The sequence below is a fragment of the Epinephelus lanceolatus genome, chromosome 17 (assembly GCF_041903045.1).
Source record: "Epinephelus lanceolatus isolate andai-2023 chromosome 17, ASM4190304v1, whole genome shotgun sequence".
NCBI lineage: Eukaryota > Metazoa > Chordata > Actinopteri > Perciformes > Serranidae > Epinephelus > Epinephelus lanceolatus.
Window position 1 is genome coordinate 17,760,546 of NC_135750.1, and position 17,466 is coordinate 17,778,011.

At 40.5% G+C, this 17,466-nt stretch overlaps 2 protein-coding genes across 4 annotated transcripts in view; both read right to left on the bottom strand.

Moving 5' to 3' along the window:
• Window positions 1–409: 409 nt before the first annotated feature.
• LOC117248435 (max-interacting protein 1-like) lies at window positions 410–8,251 on the bottom strand. Its single transcript, XM_033613520.2, has 6 exons — window positions 7,892–8,251; window positions 6,691–6,793; window positions 6,501–6,530; window positions 4,985–5,099; window positions 1,961–2,132; window positions 410–1,821 (listed from the first exon to the last, which is right to left on the bottom strand). Exons 1-6 carry the CDS (start codon window positions 8,118–8,120, stop codon window positions 1,658–1,660), a joined length of 813 nt encoding a protein of 270 aa, XP_033469411.1. The 5' UTR covers window positions 8,121–8,251; the 3' UTR covers window positions 410–1,657.
• Window positions 8,252–12,495: 4,244 nt separating this feature from the next.
• LOC117248482 (gamma-adducin) overlaps window positions 12,496–17,466 on the bottom strand; it is a 30,690-nt gene continuing 25,719 nt past the window's right edge. For all 3 annotated transcript variants that reach the window (XM_033613609.2, XM_033613610.2, XM_033613608.2), the window contains exons 14-15: window positions 14,362–14,463; window positions 12,496–14,199 (exon numbers count right to left, since the gene is read on the bottom strand). In XM_033613609.2, the coding sequence (XP_033469500.1) occupies window positions 13,949–14,199; window positions 14,362–14,463 (353 nt within the window). In that variant the 3' untranslated portion in view covers window positions 12,496–13,948. The remainder of the gene's footprint in view (window positions 14,200–14,361; window positions 14,464–17,466) is intronic.

The window sequence follows — 17,466 nt, forward strand, 5'->3', positions numbered from 1 at the left end:
GGGGTGGGGGAGAAAAGACCTGTAACAAGGAACTTTGTGCAAGAGTCATATATATACCCATGTTAAGACACAATTTGGTGGTGATCTCCTTAGGACTTGGACCAGAAAAATGCAGATAAATGGTCATATTAAAATGTCTTATTTGGTTTCATGGATTCTAACAGGTCAGCAGTGCAATTCTCAGTGTCAAATATACATTGAATATTAACGGGAAGTCTCCAAATTTCACGGAATTGAACTTGTTCTTTTCCTGCTACAATACAAAAAATAATACAGTATTAAACATTTAAGTATAAACCAAAATTAGTATTCTGTAGTGTTTATGTTGTTCATGCTACAGACATTTTTTTAAGACTTGTCAATCCAAAGCACATTACAACATGATTAGACAAGCTACATTCAATTCACATGCACCATAGCTTTTTTTTTTTTTTTAATCAATTACAATCATTTTAACTGCTGAATATTAAAACTGATACCACTACTGGAGCGAAGTGGAAAACTAGCAAAACTGCAATTTGGTGTTGGACGGACAGAATAGTATGCTAAACACAGCCAACATCAAAGATAGGATAAAAGTAGACGCTTTATTGCTTTCAGCCTTGTGCTTGGACAAGTGCGGGATAGCTTATTACTGTCTAAATAAAACTGAATTTGAGCACAGTGTGAAAGAGAAGTGTCATTCTTTCAACAAAACATGAAATGCATTAAACCTTCAGCACTGCATATGCTTCTGTGGGGGTTAAATTTGTGTCAAGTAATTTGTTAAATGTTAAAAAGAAAATATTTTAAAAAATGTTTTTCATTCAAGCATGACCAAGACCTAGCTACAGTAAAATTAAATATACCAAAAATAAATACTATAATCATATGCAAATAAATTAGAATAACGAGGGTGGACTACACCACCTGTTTGGATATGACTATTTCAGTCAAGAGAAGGGACGCCACACGGATCAGTGATGGTCGTGGGTCCTGAAGCAAAAGGTTATAGAAGTGTAATAAACATTTTGGAATGCAGACATTGTAGCCCTTGCCACTGGCTTGTACACTGACAAGAAGTGTCGTCTGGATATGTTATCCAAAGAAAAGGGGCAATGTTTTTACAAGGCAAATGGAGCAAGCGGTCCCAATGGTGAGCTTCTAGCTGGTATTGGGTTTCTAGTGTTTTTGCTGGTTTCAGAGGATCAACTTGACTAAAGGTAGTTTCCCCTTCAGTGTTGGACACTGCTGCGATCGTGGGTCCTCTGCAGGGTCAGTATTGAGTGCAGGTACTTTATGGTTGATTCTAGCTGGTAATGGGTTAAGGGACATTCAGGTGATTGGTTAAGTCAACTCTTACAATGAGGAAACTGTATATTGCCAGGAGTTAAATTTGAGGCTGTTGTGTAAAATGTTTCAGACTGATGTAGAGGAGCCCCTTGGCTTTTTGGAAGGAGACATTTCTAGACAACTTTTAGGCTGAGTTGAACTTAAGGCTGGTTCTCAGGGCAGAGCAGATGTTTCATTTGTCAGGTAAAGGTGGGATCGAGGCTGGTTGTTCTTCTGGAGACAGTTAACCTAAACTGCAAAGGGAGAATGGAGCTGTAGGCTGGTACTTTGAAAGGTGAAAGCCATAAAAGACTGCAGCTGGAGTTAAAGTATAGGCTGGTGCTTTTTAAGCAGAGAAGGCCAGTTTTAGACTGCATGTGGAGTAGCCCTCGTCGCTGGCTGAGCTCTGCCGGCTGCTGTGGTCGTCCAGGTCACTTGCACCACTGGTGCTTACACTGTCCATTTCTCCATGGGAGAATTCAGTGCTTTCCACATCAACTTCGATCTCTTCTGCTCAAAAACAAAACACAAATAATTACAGATTAATCATCTGAATCATGCAGGTCGAAATGTTTTAAATTGTGCTTGACAAACCCTAATGGTACTACAAAGTTTAACCATTGATAAAGGCTCAGATTCGGACACTGACCTCTGTCAGACTCTGAGCGGTCAGAGTCCATACGGGAGCCCAGGCTGTCCATACGGACCCTCTCCCTATCTCCATGAGTTTGCAGCTGGGCTAGCTGCCTCTGCAGGTGCCTCTGCTCCCTCTCTAAGGTCTCCAACTGGTGCAGACTCCTCCGGTCCGCCTCTTCAAGTTTCTGAATGACAGGGAAATGCAGAGCAGTTAATTAAATTGTCGTTATGTAGGAAGATAATCAAGACAACCAGTGTGTGTGGATCCAGTGTGTCACATTTACTATTTATGTGAATTATTTAGCATCAAATCACGCAATTATGACAGCACCTCTCTAGATGTTGCTCATGATTAACATACTTATATGCACGAGGGGATGGTGAACTTGTCTCGTGTGCAGTGATGTGATGTTAATATGTAGTTGTTGCTGCCGTCAAATGTGACGCCCCCTGTGCCTTCTAATAAAATATTCAACACATAAGGACAGCACGTTGCTGGATGGATTCTAGAGGGATTGCTGGTGTCACTGTGTGAGGTGGATATAAGTGAAAGATGACAGAGTAATTGCTTTATGGGTTTTGGTATACAAATGGATGCAAAGGTCATCACATTCTGTGTTTGGCAGAAACATTAATTCTTTGCCTTCTTAGGTCTAATTTATTTATTTAAACTTCCATGGCTTGAACACTGCCTTTAGTGCATGTGTCATGTTCAATAGTCAGTTTAAAGCCTGTACTTGAAACAACAAGCACAAACAGCTCACTCAGAGTCACACAGAGTATGTCAGGTTAAGCTAACAAAGTCCTGAAGATACACTTTGAACCTCATAATTCAGTCACTTCGCAGCAATAATCATATCTGATCATGCCATAAATAAAAAACTGATTCACACTATGGTGGGAGCATAGTAATAAGTACTAAGAGTTTATATGCAAGCCAGTTGTTGAACAAGATTCGCTGCTGGTGGGAAAAACAACTGATATGGCTCCTGCACAGCTACTTACACAAGTTGCAGAGATGGCTGACAAATAGAGATGATATTTGTTAAATGAAAACTGATTTTGGATATTTCACAACTTAAAAAAAAGAAGACAGTTTTTCACAGCGACGCATGCTGTATTATATCAGTTGCCATGTATGGTTCATTTCCTCTAATGTCCCCCATGTTGATTCTCCAAATTACTTTTTATACAAGAGATATTTTCATGAAGGCACAGGTTGGTGTTTGAAGAGGCTTGTGTATTTTGCACGATCATAAATGCGGTAAAACAACAGTTTTTTTTAATGGAGTTTGGTACAGTGATGCAGGTGAGAGCAGCACTTATTCATGCTTTTCCTGTCGCACAACACAGGGTGTTTTGGCTTCCTGCAGCCCTGAGCTTCATGCTGCCTGCACCTGCTCCACCCTTTTACTCTCCTACACAACCTGTGGTTCCAAAAATACAACACAGCAGCATTCAGAAGCCACGTTTCCTGCCCTTTAAACAGGCAAGTCCAAAGTCAACAGCTGACATCATACAGTAGGTACTTTATCCATTACCCCCCACTGTAATAAACTCCCACAGACTGTTGCCAGGATTGCTTTCATATTGCAGCCTTCAGTCATCCCTCAACTGCTTCCCACTACTGGAGCCTGCACAGAATGGGCTTAAGGAAATCCAATATATCCCCTGAAAAAATCTCATCTGAAGTAGACTGCAGCCATCAGGGGAGCCAACACGTTTAGATGCTTTAATGCCACAGCATTATTTGTACAGTTCAGACACTCAGTGGCCCATTCAGGCCGACATTTCAAACAACCAGGACAGATCTGGTGCTCTCTACAGACTAATAGTCAGTGGTGAATGACACATGACCTAATCAAAGACTCAACAAGACTAAAAGTCCCTCATGGGGCAGTCCTGATAACAGCCAAAGGAGCACTGGTTAAAAGGAAAAGAGAAACTGAAATAACCAAGCACTTTGTATCATAATGTTGTGTCCAAAGTGCAGTTCATCTAATGGCTCTGAGGAAAGTGATTGCAGGGAAGTACCTGGGGAAAACTGCTAACTTCTCTGTTGCTGTTCACAGTCAATATCTCATTTAACCACCTCTAACTTTAAACTAGTACAGGTTTTCCATGAATTATGTGTGTGTTGTCCTTAGGCCTTATATTAGATGTGAGACTGAGCCAGAAAGTTCAACAAAGGAGTAGAAAATCCAGACCTTTCTCCTCTTTTTCGCGGTGTTAATGTCGTGTCAGCTGTGATTACAAAACAAATATTAGCGCTGTTGTGTCTTTGCTGAACTAAAACACTTAAGAATGTATAGAATTGCAAAGTTCAAATGGCTTGCTAAATATTGAGCTGCCTATGTAGACAGAGGAGCTGCACTGCGATCGCTTGCGCCACGTGGACGGTAAAGTATCACAGCAGCTTGTACCTCGAGAAGAAACCAGAGACTGTGCAACACCAAGAGTGAGAGCTAAGAGACCAAAATACAATTCTGTTCTAAAAATAAATAACAGGATCAGTCTATTGACTGGTAAGGCTTTTGTAAAACAACAGTATGGATTCACATTGGGTATCACATAGGTAGAGGTGCTAGGAGCCTTCCTTGTACATCAAAGTCATCCTCTGTAGTACTGTAGATCTATATTTGCAGTCAATATGACATCAATTGTTTTTTTACTGAAGGCAGCAACCAGATATCTATGAGTGATTGGCACAGATTCTATTTTGCTTTGTGAGTGTTAAACTCAATTATGTACGATTAGATAAATTAACGTGTATTTATTTGGTAAGCACAGGTGTAAATTATGCCAATGGCTGAATTCCATTTAGATGCTTAGTCTGCTGTGAGCAAGGTATGGAATTCAGCATGATGTCTGCTATGTTGCTACTGCTACTTTCCAAATCATTAACAAGTGGCCAGCCAGGAAAAAGAAGCAGTGGAAACAGAATGTAAATATGTTTACATCATTACTATGAGCACAAAAATGAGCAGAATTTAGCCCTTATTCCCGTGATGGTACCATACTACAGGGGCTACCACACCTTGATATGTGCTTTGGCCTTGTTGAGCAGTCCCAGTGTGGTGTGTCGACTGCAGTCTGGTCCCAGGGGGATGAGGGACTTCAACCTCTCCAAACACAGGCGGAGATGTGCTCGTCTGTGGGAGGAGACACAGTCAAGATGAGTTGTTTCTCTTTTACGAGACAGCGTACATGCAGTAATGTGCATTATACAACAATTAGACAGACAGAAGGATGAATTTCCAGACTAATGCATTATTGTCCTCTGCACTGATCCTGATTAAGTCAGATTATAATATTTCCTCCTTATCCATTTTGATTAGTGTTGCAGTAGTTTAAGGCAAACAACTATTTGATTGTTCCTGATCAATTCTAATTATGATAGCATTAATCCATCTGTGATGAGCAATAACAGTCAAGGTATTCAGGCACTTGATGTATCTGTTTATCCATTTTGCTAGTTAGCCACACAATCTGACTTCTTTGCAATTATGTATGGATGTGTCTGGTCCCAGATTTAAAAGCTGCTGAGGTCAGCTCGATGCTGTTTCTGATCCACTGAGGCCTCTGGGCCTGTGGTCTGAATGGATGCAGAAACTGGCAAAGGACACTCACTCTCCTTTCAAATATCGGAGTAAAATGTAGGTCAAGTTGTGATGTCATCTCTTCTCTCTGCATTGGCCACCATTTTGTAATAAAAAAAATATCCCAATATGAAACAAGCCTTGCTCCTGAAGATGCCATTTTTCGCATCACTTGGTGCGAAAGATTCTCACACACATGGCTTGCTTTTGAATATTAACTGGGCGTTTAATTTTAGCATAAATGTGTCCTGACATTTGTGTCCTGCTCAAAGCAGAGGCTGCCTCATCCTGGAGCAATATAAGCAAGCTGCTGTTAGATGTGCAGCTGAGAATCTCTCAGGAAGGAGCCCCGTTGTCTGGAAACAGACGGTTCCCATTTGCTGACTGGGGAAATGTGTGCATGTCCTCCAGGAGCAGTGCTGCTGCTACTGAGGCTGCATTACACCTCCCTTTTTATTTGCCTTGCAAAATGCACACTGCCATTGTACACAATGGGTGAATTTCTAAGTTGTTGATAGAAATTCCCTTTTTGAAGTCCTGTGATGATAATAGGCTGATTTATAGGACCTGCAGCGCATCTTGTTTTGAAACGGTATGCACCAAGATATGCAGACATGGCAGAATGGAAAAGGCTTGTAGTTTATCAGCTTGAAGCTCCATTTTGAGACAGCTGGCACTCGAGATAGACTCCCTGCATACCTCATTTGCTAAAGCAGTTGAAATGCTGTGCTGATTGTCTTTCTCCCTCTTCTGTAGGACTTTAGCACGTAACTTGTTACATGTAACAAAAGCTGATTGAAGTGAGATGGCAATAAATTTACGATGACTACCCACAGTCACATCATTTCACTGTCTTCCTCGTGTTCCTGTGGCATGTCTCTAGTGTAGTCTCTTCTCAGTAGTTTTTGTCATAAACAAGCATAGAAATGATGTCTTCAATCTTGTTTTACTCACCTATTTTTTTCCAGTTCATTGTGTGCTGACCTGTTAACATTATAAATACATAAACAACACGGTTATATAAATGCTAACGATGCAAAATACAACATATTACACAGTCTATACATACAAACCAAATATAAACTAACACTGCACATTCACATCTATGTTTAATTTGAGGACCTTTCACAAGACATTGACCTACCTATTGTGAAGATTGTCCAATTTCCTGCTCTTGAATTTACGCTGTTTCTGTTGGTGTGCAGTCTGGGTTGCAGGGTACGTTGAAGCATAACCATGCTCACATTCTGGTGATGGAAAAAAAGATCAAGAGGATTAAATATATTGTTCCGTTTTTTTGTTTGTTTTTTTTTACAATTGAGCTACAAGCAAAAAGCTTCAGGAGGGCTTAGATTTGTATGATTGATGTGACCTTATTTGACCTGAATTTTAAATTACATTTAAATATGTGGCCTGGAGGCAACAAATCCATTTAATTAAACTAGAAGATATAAAACTCAGACTGACAGACAGACAACCTCTGTTAGAAAATGCTACTATCAATACATTCATTCATTACACTTCTGTAAGACACATTTCTTTTCTACAGTTTCTTCACTGTTACAAAACGCCTACAACTCCCATGAACGCTCCTTCCCAGTAACATACAACGTCAGCCGTGAACTTGCGCGTGATTGGCTCCCTGCGGTGACTCTCGCGCTGGAACATGTGTGCCGACCAATGAGAACTTTGCAATTTGTTCCATGTGGAAACCATGTGAACAACACATACAAGGAAGCAGCTGCTGCTTCTGAAAATGATAGGTGGGCTTTGAATTGGAAATGTTTAGCAGAAATAAAACCTAAATTGCAGTTTTGTATATGCAGGAGGGTCCGTGAATACGTCATTTGTAAGCGGATGCATTAATTTAAATGGAATTATCGTTAAAGAAGCTGCGATAGACGGAGATAGATTAAATTGGAAATTAGGTCTCAAACATCACACATATCTGCTTTTTTCAACCTAATGCACATATGCAAGCATGTTTAAGTAATGAATACATTCAGTTTTGCTTTGCCTAGTCAGTGAAGTGCCCCATAGTCTGCAGGAAACCAGCTTTAATGGGAGCAGAAGATAATTTATCTTAAGGCTATTGTTGCAATAAAAATCAGTCTCATTTGCTTCCTGGATTAAAATGCAGGCAATTTTGCGACCTCTTTTCCACTGATGATATTTTGCAAGTGTTTGGTCGATCAGACAACAGTTTTTCAGTAGCAGGTGAAATATCATTGGCTGCTGTCGGGCCAGATCATCTGTCCGCTGCGCGTCTTTTGTCGCCTTCGCCTCTATTGTTGTCTGCTCGGCGCATTACGTGTTAATATCCCCTACTGCCCGTGTTTACTTACTTCCGTTGTTCTTCTCGATATTTTCTATGTAATGTGCCGCATCGAGCAGCACTTGCACGTTCTTCATGAAAGTGCCGATTTGGTCCATTGCGGAACATTTGGAGTATAAAACGTCGCTGAAAGAATAGTCGGACAATTCTCCGAAATCCTGCTGGTCCATGGACGCATCAGACTCCGACAGAACCTCTTCGAGTTTCACCTCGCTGTGCTGTCGCATGTACTTTACCATTTTGACTTTAGGCTGTTTTTTATGGGGGGGGCTTTGACAAATAAAGCAGCGCTGGAATTGCTCTCCTTGTCCCGTCTGTGCACTGAGCGGATGACTGAAATGAACTAGGCTCGATGGAATTGCAGTCCTTAGCCTCAGCCACTTGCCCTACTTGGTGGATAATCCCTCCCACTAACGCATGCACATTGCATTCATTGTCAACTGTGCCATAATAAATCCTCATTATCAAAACTGCAGGAGAGTAACAAATAACACACATAATGCCTGCTTTCATATTGTAACAACGCTGCTTTATTTCACTTGACATTAAGGGAATAATTATGACTAATAAGAGCTGCCTTTCTTGTGCACACAATTTTGTCTGAATGCATGTGAGCAGACTTTGAAAGGGGAAAGCATTTTTGACCACATGGCAGCAGGACAATATGTGGGTAAATCAAAAGTGCAACTTGGAAAACAAAGACAAGGAAGATGCTGCATTTGCTCACTCTTTGCATCCCACAGTGAGGAGTGTTCAGGAGTTTTCCCTTGAGTGTGAATGCAATCCATTCATATGATTTTAGAGTTAGTTTGAGATTATTCGTCCTTTGTTTTCACCTAGCTTTGTCTTTTTTTTGTTTCACCTCAGCTCCCCTGGGTGTGTTGTATAGCTCCTCAGTTCTAAAACTCACATAACGATAACAATAAAGTAATAAACCAGTGAGATTATGGTTAATGTCAGAATGAGCTGGGCCCATCTGTGGCTGCTGCAGTTCAGTGGACAGCAGAATACAAATTATAGTGAAAGCAACCATATTTTCCTAATGTTTAAAGTTACCCGTCCTTTTAAAACAACCGTGCAAATTTGTTTTACCCCTAGCTCGATTTTCCACGTCTGTTGTCCCTTTTGACTGATTAAGAAGTCATTTTTTTTCTCCCCACACCAATGAGGGATGGAGGAAGACAGAGGGGGAAAGGGCCTGCCTTTATGAGGCTAGCCATGCGTGCAGGGCTGTGTTGTGCCTCTGAGACAATGGGTGCAGATGGCTGGCCCGCTGCAGATGTGGCCAGGCCTGTAACGGACGCCTGTGAGAGAGCACACCCTCCCATGGAGTCTATTTCAGCTGCTTGGCAAGGCCTGACGCACACGGACAGTCCTGATCTGAGACGCGCTCTTTAGTGGGGGAAAAAACAGGCTGAATTTGTGGAAACGCTGCCTATAAAATCCTCCAAATTAAGGCCTGTTTTTGCAGTGCTGTCTCTGCTAGCATGCTTTTTCCCCATTTGATTAAGGCTCTTCTTACTGGAGTATCTTCCATATAATACCAATGCAAATATGAAACTCCACTATCATCTCATCCACTGCTACCCATGTGCCCAAAAGGACAGATAAATCGAGTCAGACATGGACAGAGAGTTCAGTGGGGGGGTGGAAAACTGACAGCGTTTCACCAGGAAAAGGCTCATCTGTGCTGTGAGGCTCGTGTGCAGGCTGACTGACTGTGCGAGCTGCACGCTGATAGCGACAGCGTGGAAAGCTGACCCGCTGTAGGTTGGTGTAGAATGTGACCCCAACTGGAGTAATCTGAAAAGCCTGAGGATTACACCAGTGGCTCGGCTGTCACAGAGGAGGCAAAGTCACACGGTGCTGGTGTATGTGTGGAAGTGTGTTTGTGTGTTTTTATGAAAAACTGTGCCAAACATCCCACGGTGGTGTCACACAGCGGGGAGTATAAGACATTTGGGATGTTATTGAAAGGGAATTTATATATATATATATATATATATATATATATATATATAAAGGGATATCTATCCATCTATCTATCTCGCTGATACTATCCTCTCGCATGGTGTTGAGAGGAGACGGTCTCGCATGAAGCATTGTGCAGCAGCAGTCCCCTGCTGTTTAAAAACAATAGCTGCACTTTGCCCTGAGGTCACAGCAAAGGACACTTCACCAGGCCAGACATGTATCACCTGCTCTGTCCTCTCCTTAGCAGTGTCAGGACAGGGAAGAGCTCAGCGCTAAGCTTTGTCATCCACACATTGAAAGGGATTGTTCAGATAACAAGTTTGGAGCTGGCACTGGTCATGCATTTTAGATAAGACAAAGACAAAAGTTGAGAAAAGACCTTTCTCTTTATTATGCGCTTGCCAAAGACTCATGTTTGTCTTACCTTATAATAAGACATCGTAAATATAATAATTTGGTCATGTCTATGTTCAGTTAAATGTGTTACCCTTTGACCTCATCTTCTTGTCCATATGTCATCTCCTAGGAGAGATGTGTATGTGTGTGTGTGGGTTGGGGGTGGTGTAGGTATAGATCCTGTCACTCCCTCAACAGGAACACCTGTTGGAGACACCAAATCCCCTCTTTGTCTCCACAGCCCCCTCTCAGTGGATTACCATGACAACGCCCATTCATATCATGGCTGTAGGGTGATTATACAGCCTCACACGGTCAATTATCACTGAAGAGAGAGCATTGTTTTAGAGGGACGCTGCTGTTGGAAAAAAAGGGGAGGCTGTGTAAATAGTTTTCTAGAAAGTTTCATTTCATACTTGAGGTGGTGTGTTGTCTCCTACAACTGGATATAATGAACTGGAGTTTCACAGCACATCAGACTGAAATAAATGCATAAGTATCCGACATCTTAAGGTTTCAGTGTGTAGGATTCAGGGGGATTTATTGACAGAAATTGTGTATAATATAAAAAAGTATGTTTTCTTTAGTGTATAATCATCTGAAAATGAGAATTGTTGCATTTTTGTTACCTAAAACCCTGTTTTGGGTTCAGTTCGGTACGTTGTTTTCCATTACCACTGTGAGAAGTTGTGGATGGTACCAATGGAACCGTTCCGTTCCGTCCCCATTTTTGGCCCCCCTCTGTTGGGGTACCTAGCACACAGATCTGGTACTAAAAGGTGGAGCTGTGAACACTGCAGTCTGTTGATTGGTCAGTAGAGGACGGTCACTCTGCTCAGGGCTGAGTTGTGGCATGATTTTAGACTTATGTAACCACTGTTCATATCATGGGGAGTTTTATTACTGTATACTATAAAACTATAAAATTAAATTATGTTTTGCTGCCTCTTGCAGCAGCTGGAGCAAAAATAACTTAATTCACTGGGCCGACCGCCAGCAACTTTTGAGGTGGAATGTTTACTTGTAATATTATTCAATGCATGAGTTAACGGCATGAATCAGTCAACTCACCTTAAATATCAATATGACAACTGACCATTCCATTAGTTTTTATATGACATACACTTTTAGTAATGAGTGGATTTTTAAGTGTTTATATTTATTAATTTCGTCCAGGTTATATGAACGGCTCCTGCAACGCTAAACCCCTGAGCTTGCCTTAGAAGGACTAAATGCACAAACCTGCTATTTTTAAATATCCCATGGAGAGAGACTCTCACTGCAGCCTGTTCTGTTTTGTTCTGAAAATGTCAGTGTGCAACCTTGTTCTGTGGACGATAAACAAGGTGCATCTGTGTCACCAGTAATAAGGAAATACAGTGAGTGCTGGATGCAGCAGTGAGTTACAACAGCCCCACCTAAATTTAAGAATACTGTTTGCGATGGAAAAGCTAGGGTCTAGGTACCATGTCTGAAGGGTTACTTTTGGTTCCAAAGGTACTACACTAAAAGTGTTTGGTGGAAACGGGGCAGAATGAGCGGTTTATATTTACACAGGGAGCAGGTTCGTCTACGGACTCCGCCACGTTGCACTGCCATGTTTCTACAGTAGCTCAGGGTGGACAAACACTGGTTCTAGCTTTAGATACAACCTTTGCGTTTTTGCCTCGGCCACTGTAGTTAGCAGCCTCTCTATGATGAGAAGCATCATTAAAAACATGACTTTTTAACATGAAACTGCTTTAGTCTGTGTTTTTACTGGTTTACATCACCAGGGCTGTTTGTCTCGGAGATGGAGAGACCTCTGCTGATAACTTGGACCCTGTTTAAAAAACTAAATTCCTAAATCTTAAGTTATCAGAGAAGGAGGGTGAGCATACAATAGCAGGTGCTAGGCTAGCAGCCTATCTCCAACATGCTTAACAGTGTCGGAGAAACATAATGTAAATTTCTAATGTAAAACTGTTTTATTCTGTGTTTAAACCAGTTTTAATCACAGGGTCTGTTTATTTATGAATGGAGGAGACCTCTGTGGATAATTCAGCTCCCAGTAAATACCTCCTGAATGTCTGGATCAGAAAAAAGATGAGCACATATTACCTCACCGCTTGATGCCACTAAATCCCCCTAAATCTTAACGATGTTTCTGTGAAGAAGCCTCTTTGTGTTTGAAACTGTATTTGAGTAAAGATAAGAAATGATAACATCTCATGCCTTTCAACAAACAAGAGAGCAATAAAACAGTTATGGAAACATATCCGAGCTTTTATTACATCAGGTGGAAGGCAATTTTAAAAGGACTGACTTTGAGGGAAGGCGACTGTAATGTAAAGCACCATGGAGTAAAACCCAGGCGGAACAAACAGCAATGTAAACAATGCAGGAATTACGAGCACTAGGCACACAAATTACCTAAGTAATACAATTTGTAAACACACTGCGCTGTGCATGTTCTCTAAATAAGGAGCTTAATTACGCTGAATAAAAAATGTGATAAAAAGAAGTGTTAAAATATTGTTATTAGATTGTACTGTCACATTTCTATGTTTCTGTCATCGTTTAACATTTGGTTTAGCGTAACAAAGCACAAAAACAAACTATTTACAAAGGCAAAGAGTCACTCCCTTTGGGTCAAAACAAACATCATTCACATTATAGACTGGGATGTAAATATATGGTCCTCTAATATACTTTATATATCAAACTCTAACAGTGGCAATGAAGACAAGCTTTCCACAGCATATTGCTATCAACTGACAAAATTAGTCAAAACATCAATCGTCATCGATCATCTTCAGCATTCTCTGAGTCAGACTCGGCACGTTCATTGTCAGCGTCCAAACAAGCAGTCAAACTTTGTCACTCATCAATATGCAAGAGTTATCACTTTGCTGGGCTCTTCCTGTTAGTCACAGTCAATTCCTCGTCACTATTACAATAAAGCAGCAACCATGGGAACAACACCACTGACATGAACGTTCAAACAATATGAATTATTACTGAGTTATCAATCACAGCATGTTTAATATGAGAGTTAGTAAGTAAAGTACATATGTAAAGACTATCAAATCCTTTAGTTAACTATCAAACACTATATTGTTATACCTATAATATAAACCAACATATATTATTAGAAGATAGTATAATGAATACGTTCAGATAAAAATCGTACTTCTTATAAGGCCAAACATTGTATAATCTGAATATGTCTGGCCACTGTTGCACTACTAGTGTGACTGACTGTTAAATTTTAAAATTGTTTAAACAATTTTTTAGAATACATTCAACAATGAACTTGTGCAAAAAAAAAAAAAAAGATCCACAAATACATAACTGTAATCTGATGCTTTCATAACCTTTTTGTAAACCCCATTAAAAATATGGGTAATAACAACCACAGATATGCAGTGCACGTTTCATTTGATTTAATTTTACTGAGCCCTTTGGGAGTGGTCAATCAAAAAATTCTCAAAAAACTTCCATATTACCATCTGTTGGCACGTCTCGGAAAAACTTTCCCATGAAATAATAGCTGTGAATGAGTGAAGCTGCGTGAAAGCAACACAGTCCTCGGAGACTTTCTGACTAGATGATAGTCTTTCCTCTTATTTCACTTCCCTTCAACAAGCTGAAAATTAAAAAGGCAATTCAGATGTTTTCCTAACAAAACAGTAATTATTTTTTACAGTAAAGGCCCTCAGGCTTCTGTTTTTTCTTTCTTCTCCTTCTTCTTCTTGCTCTTCTTCAAGAATGAAGGTGTGCGAAATGTCTTTCTCTTTTTCTTGGGGGACTTGGTTTGGCTCTCTGGGGTCTGAGCCTCCCCCATCTTCTCCTGAGATGAAATGGAAATTTCTGCCGTTTCCGAAGTGCTCACGCTCATTTTGGATACCTCGATGCTCAGATCCTCGTCCGTCTCTTCCAAGTGGTCTTTCCCGTTGGGTATTGTGTCTGTCAAAAGATGAAAACAAGTCACTGAAGAATGGTGTGGATAAGAAGTGCATCACAATGCTTTTTACTAATTACACCAGATGGACATTAAACAGACACAAGCGGCAGCTATTGCTAACAATTTCAAATCATAATTTCAGTGCCTGTTGACTAGCTAATTACCTTCTTTAGCTGGCGTCATCACGGGAGAGAGAGAAAGAGAGATAGTAGAGCCATCAAATGTCGTCATCTCATCTGCATCTGCATCAGTGGCATCATCATCTTCTGTAAAAGGATTAAAGTCATCAGAGGTCATTCGTTCATTAACACTGGTATGTTCGTGTGAGTGAGGCGAACTAGATGAATACAGAGTACTGCCACCTGCTGGTATGGAAAGTTATTTCCTCTCACGCACATTCAGAACGTGCGTGCTAATTGGCCGTTGGCTGCTGTCTTTGCGGTGTGTTCAAGTGCAACTTTTTGGTTGAGACACAGACGCCACAAGGCAACACAACAGTCAGCCTACATCGCCACTAGTTCTTAAATGTCAGTTTGGTGTGTCTGGGCCTTTAAGGTCAGCATGCTAGCATGCTCAGGACAATGCTAATATACTGATGTCCCAAAATTAAGTGTTTTGGTCCTCAATCCATCAGGCCTCAGTGTACCTGTGTGAATGTTTGTACTGCATCCACTCTTGTAATGTCTTATGTGATATGTAGTATAGCATGGTTTTGTCTTTTTGGTGTTGTTGTAGTTGTTTTTTTGTATTTAAGTGTATGTATGTGAAAACAAACATCTTGGGATGCAAGACAATTTGGAAACTAGTCTAATAATTAAGTGAAATCAAAGCAAAATAAACTATTTAGCATGAAAAATGCATTCAGTGTTAGCATGCTAACATTTGTTTATAGCACTTAACACAAATATGGCTGAGGCCGCTGTGAATGTAAATAAATTAAAAGAAATTAAAAAAAAAAAAAAAAACTTAATTTTTGACCTGACAGTGGTGCTAGATGAAAAGTTACAGATCCAATGTGTAGGATTTAGGGGAATATATTGTAAGAAATAGAATTTAGTATTCATGACTATGTATGACATATTTCATTTGTGTATAATGACCTGAAATTAAGAATTATTGCGTTTTCATAACCTTAGAATGAGCTGTTTTTGGGGCCATACACATGCCGCATTTTTTGTGCCCTCAAATCCATTGTTTTCAATGTAGACACACGGCAGGAGCGCTCAAACGCCAGGGCAACACGCACATGTTCTTGCGCATTTTGAGCGTTCCTGATGTTTTGGAACGCAGCAGCACACACTGCATGTTATATGATGAGGAACAACCAATCACAGCCAGCAGATATCTTTCCTTTCATCTGTAAATATGAGTCTGTGATAAATATGAAGAAGTTAATCATTTTAGTGCAGGACTGCCAGAGCTTTACATCTTTCTCACAGACAATAGGCCTGCACACAAACAGCGCCTGAAAGAAGATCAGCTCTGCACTCAGGATTTCGGATAAATATACTATGATACAGTGCTTGTTGAGGCTGCTTAGCAACCTCAGACACAACCTAGGCACAAGAGTAGCACCCAGCGCCTGACCTCACATTTTACTGGCGGTTAAAGACGCAGCATGTGTACAGGCTCTGTATCTACACAGATTTCGCCATGTTCTACAGTAGCCCAGAACGAACAAGCCAAAAGCTGGCTCTAGATACTGCCATTCGTATTTTTGCAGTGGCCAGTATAGTTCTCCTATACGTTTGGCAAATGAGAAACGTTTCAGCTTGTTGCAATCTGCAACCTCACTGCTAGATGCCACTGAATCATACACACTAGAGCTTTAAGGGCTCACCAAAGTGATTCATCCAGAGGGGGGACATGAATGTCTGGACCAAATTTTTCTGGCGATCCATTCAAAAGTTGTCAAGAGGTTTCACTTAAAATCTCAAGATGGTGCTAGATAAAGGGTCAGCCATTGCCATCCCCACATCAATGTGTCTAGCATTGTAAATAAAAACAGTAAACAATGAAAGCTAGTCTGGTTTAACAACACTACTACATTGTATAATCTCTATTAGCTGCTGTGTTCTGAGACTGACACGTTATTGTGATAGTGAAAAACAAAGGTGCTACTCTGATACACAGCTGTAGAAATGTTCCCTTCTGCACACATTTTTTTCCTTGTCTGCAGTCATAACCAGTGCCTGAGTAGTTTGACAAGACTGATGTCTTTGCAGCTCATCTCTCACCATCCCTGTGAGCTGACTTCACAACTCAGCGGATGAGTGAAACCATGGACTGACATTTTTCTCCTGCGGGCATTTTTGCAGGAATATCCTCATTTCAGTGAACGTAGTTCCAACGTTTCCTCCAGGCTGCACCCAGCACTCTGACTGAACTAATTAATTTCCTGGACTATGGGCTAATGAGTCTGCTTTTATGTTGATGTAACGAGTGCAGCAAACTTTTGGAACGTTAAAAAACTACAATTAAGCTTCAGATACAAATAATCACCAAGACATCAAGTAACTGCAATCCACGCAATAATGTCTAATGTGTCCTTTTAATTAACGGTCAAACAAGTTCTTTTTGATTCATAATTCTTCAGATATAATGTGTCCTAAACTTTATTTTAACAGATTCTTTTTAGCTTTGCTTGGTGAAGTCAGAGATTGCTGTTAAAACGAGATTAGCTTTGTCTCTCCATCTCGATTTCTTTCATGACCTCTGGGACCATAGAGGATTAACTTCAAAACATCATACACTCATAATCTACATGGGATGATGTCAGATATGAGCTTGTGTAAACCCAAGTGGGATTAGATTAAGCAGAGGGTTTTCTGTGCCTCTAAATAGCAATTGTGCACTTTAAAGGGGAACTACAACATTTTAAGAATTGACATGTTACTCCTATGGCCTGTCCAAAAATATTAGCAAACATAAACAACTCTCTCCCAAATCCAAAAGCTAGCGCGCTGTTTGTGATGTCATCAAGTACAAAGTTTGGAGCTGCGCCATAGACAATGAATTAGGACAGCTGTTTTAGATGGCACTGAGAGCATCCAAGGGAATATTCAGAGAGGCATCAATTTACCTTCATTAACTTCAAGTCAAGCTCTTTACAATTAAATAAAAGGCTCATTTGGGCATAAATAAGCAAACAAACATTCAGACTTTATACCTGATGACATCACTTGTTTTAGACTTCAATCTGGTTTCTGTCTTTGAGAGAGAATAGCTCATGTTCACAAATATTGACTGAACTTTCCTGGGCCACGGAA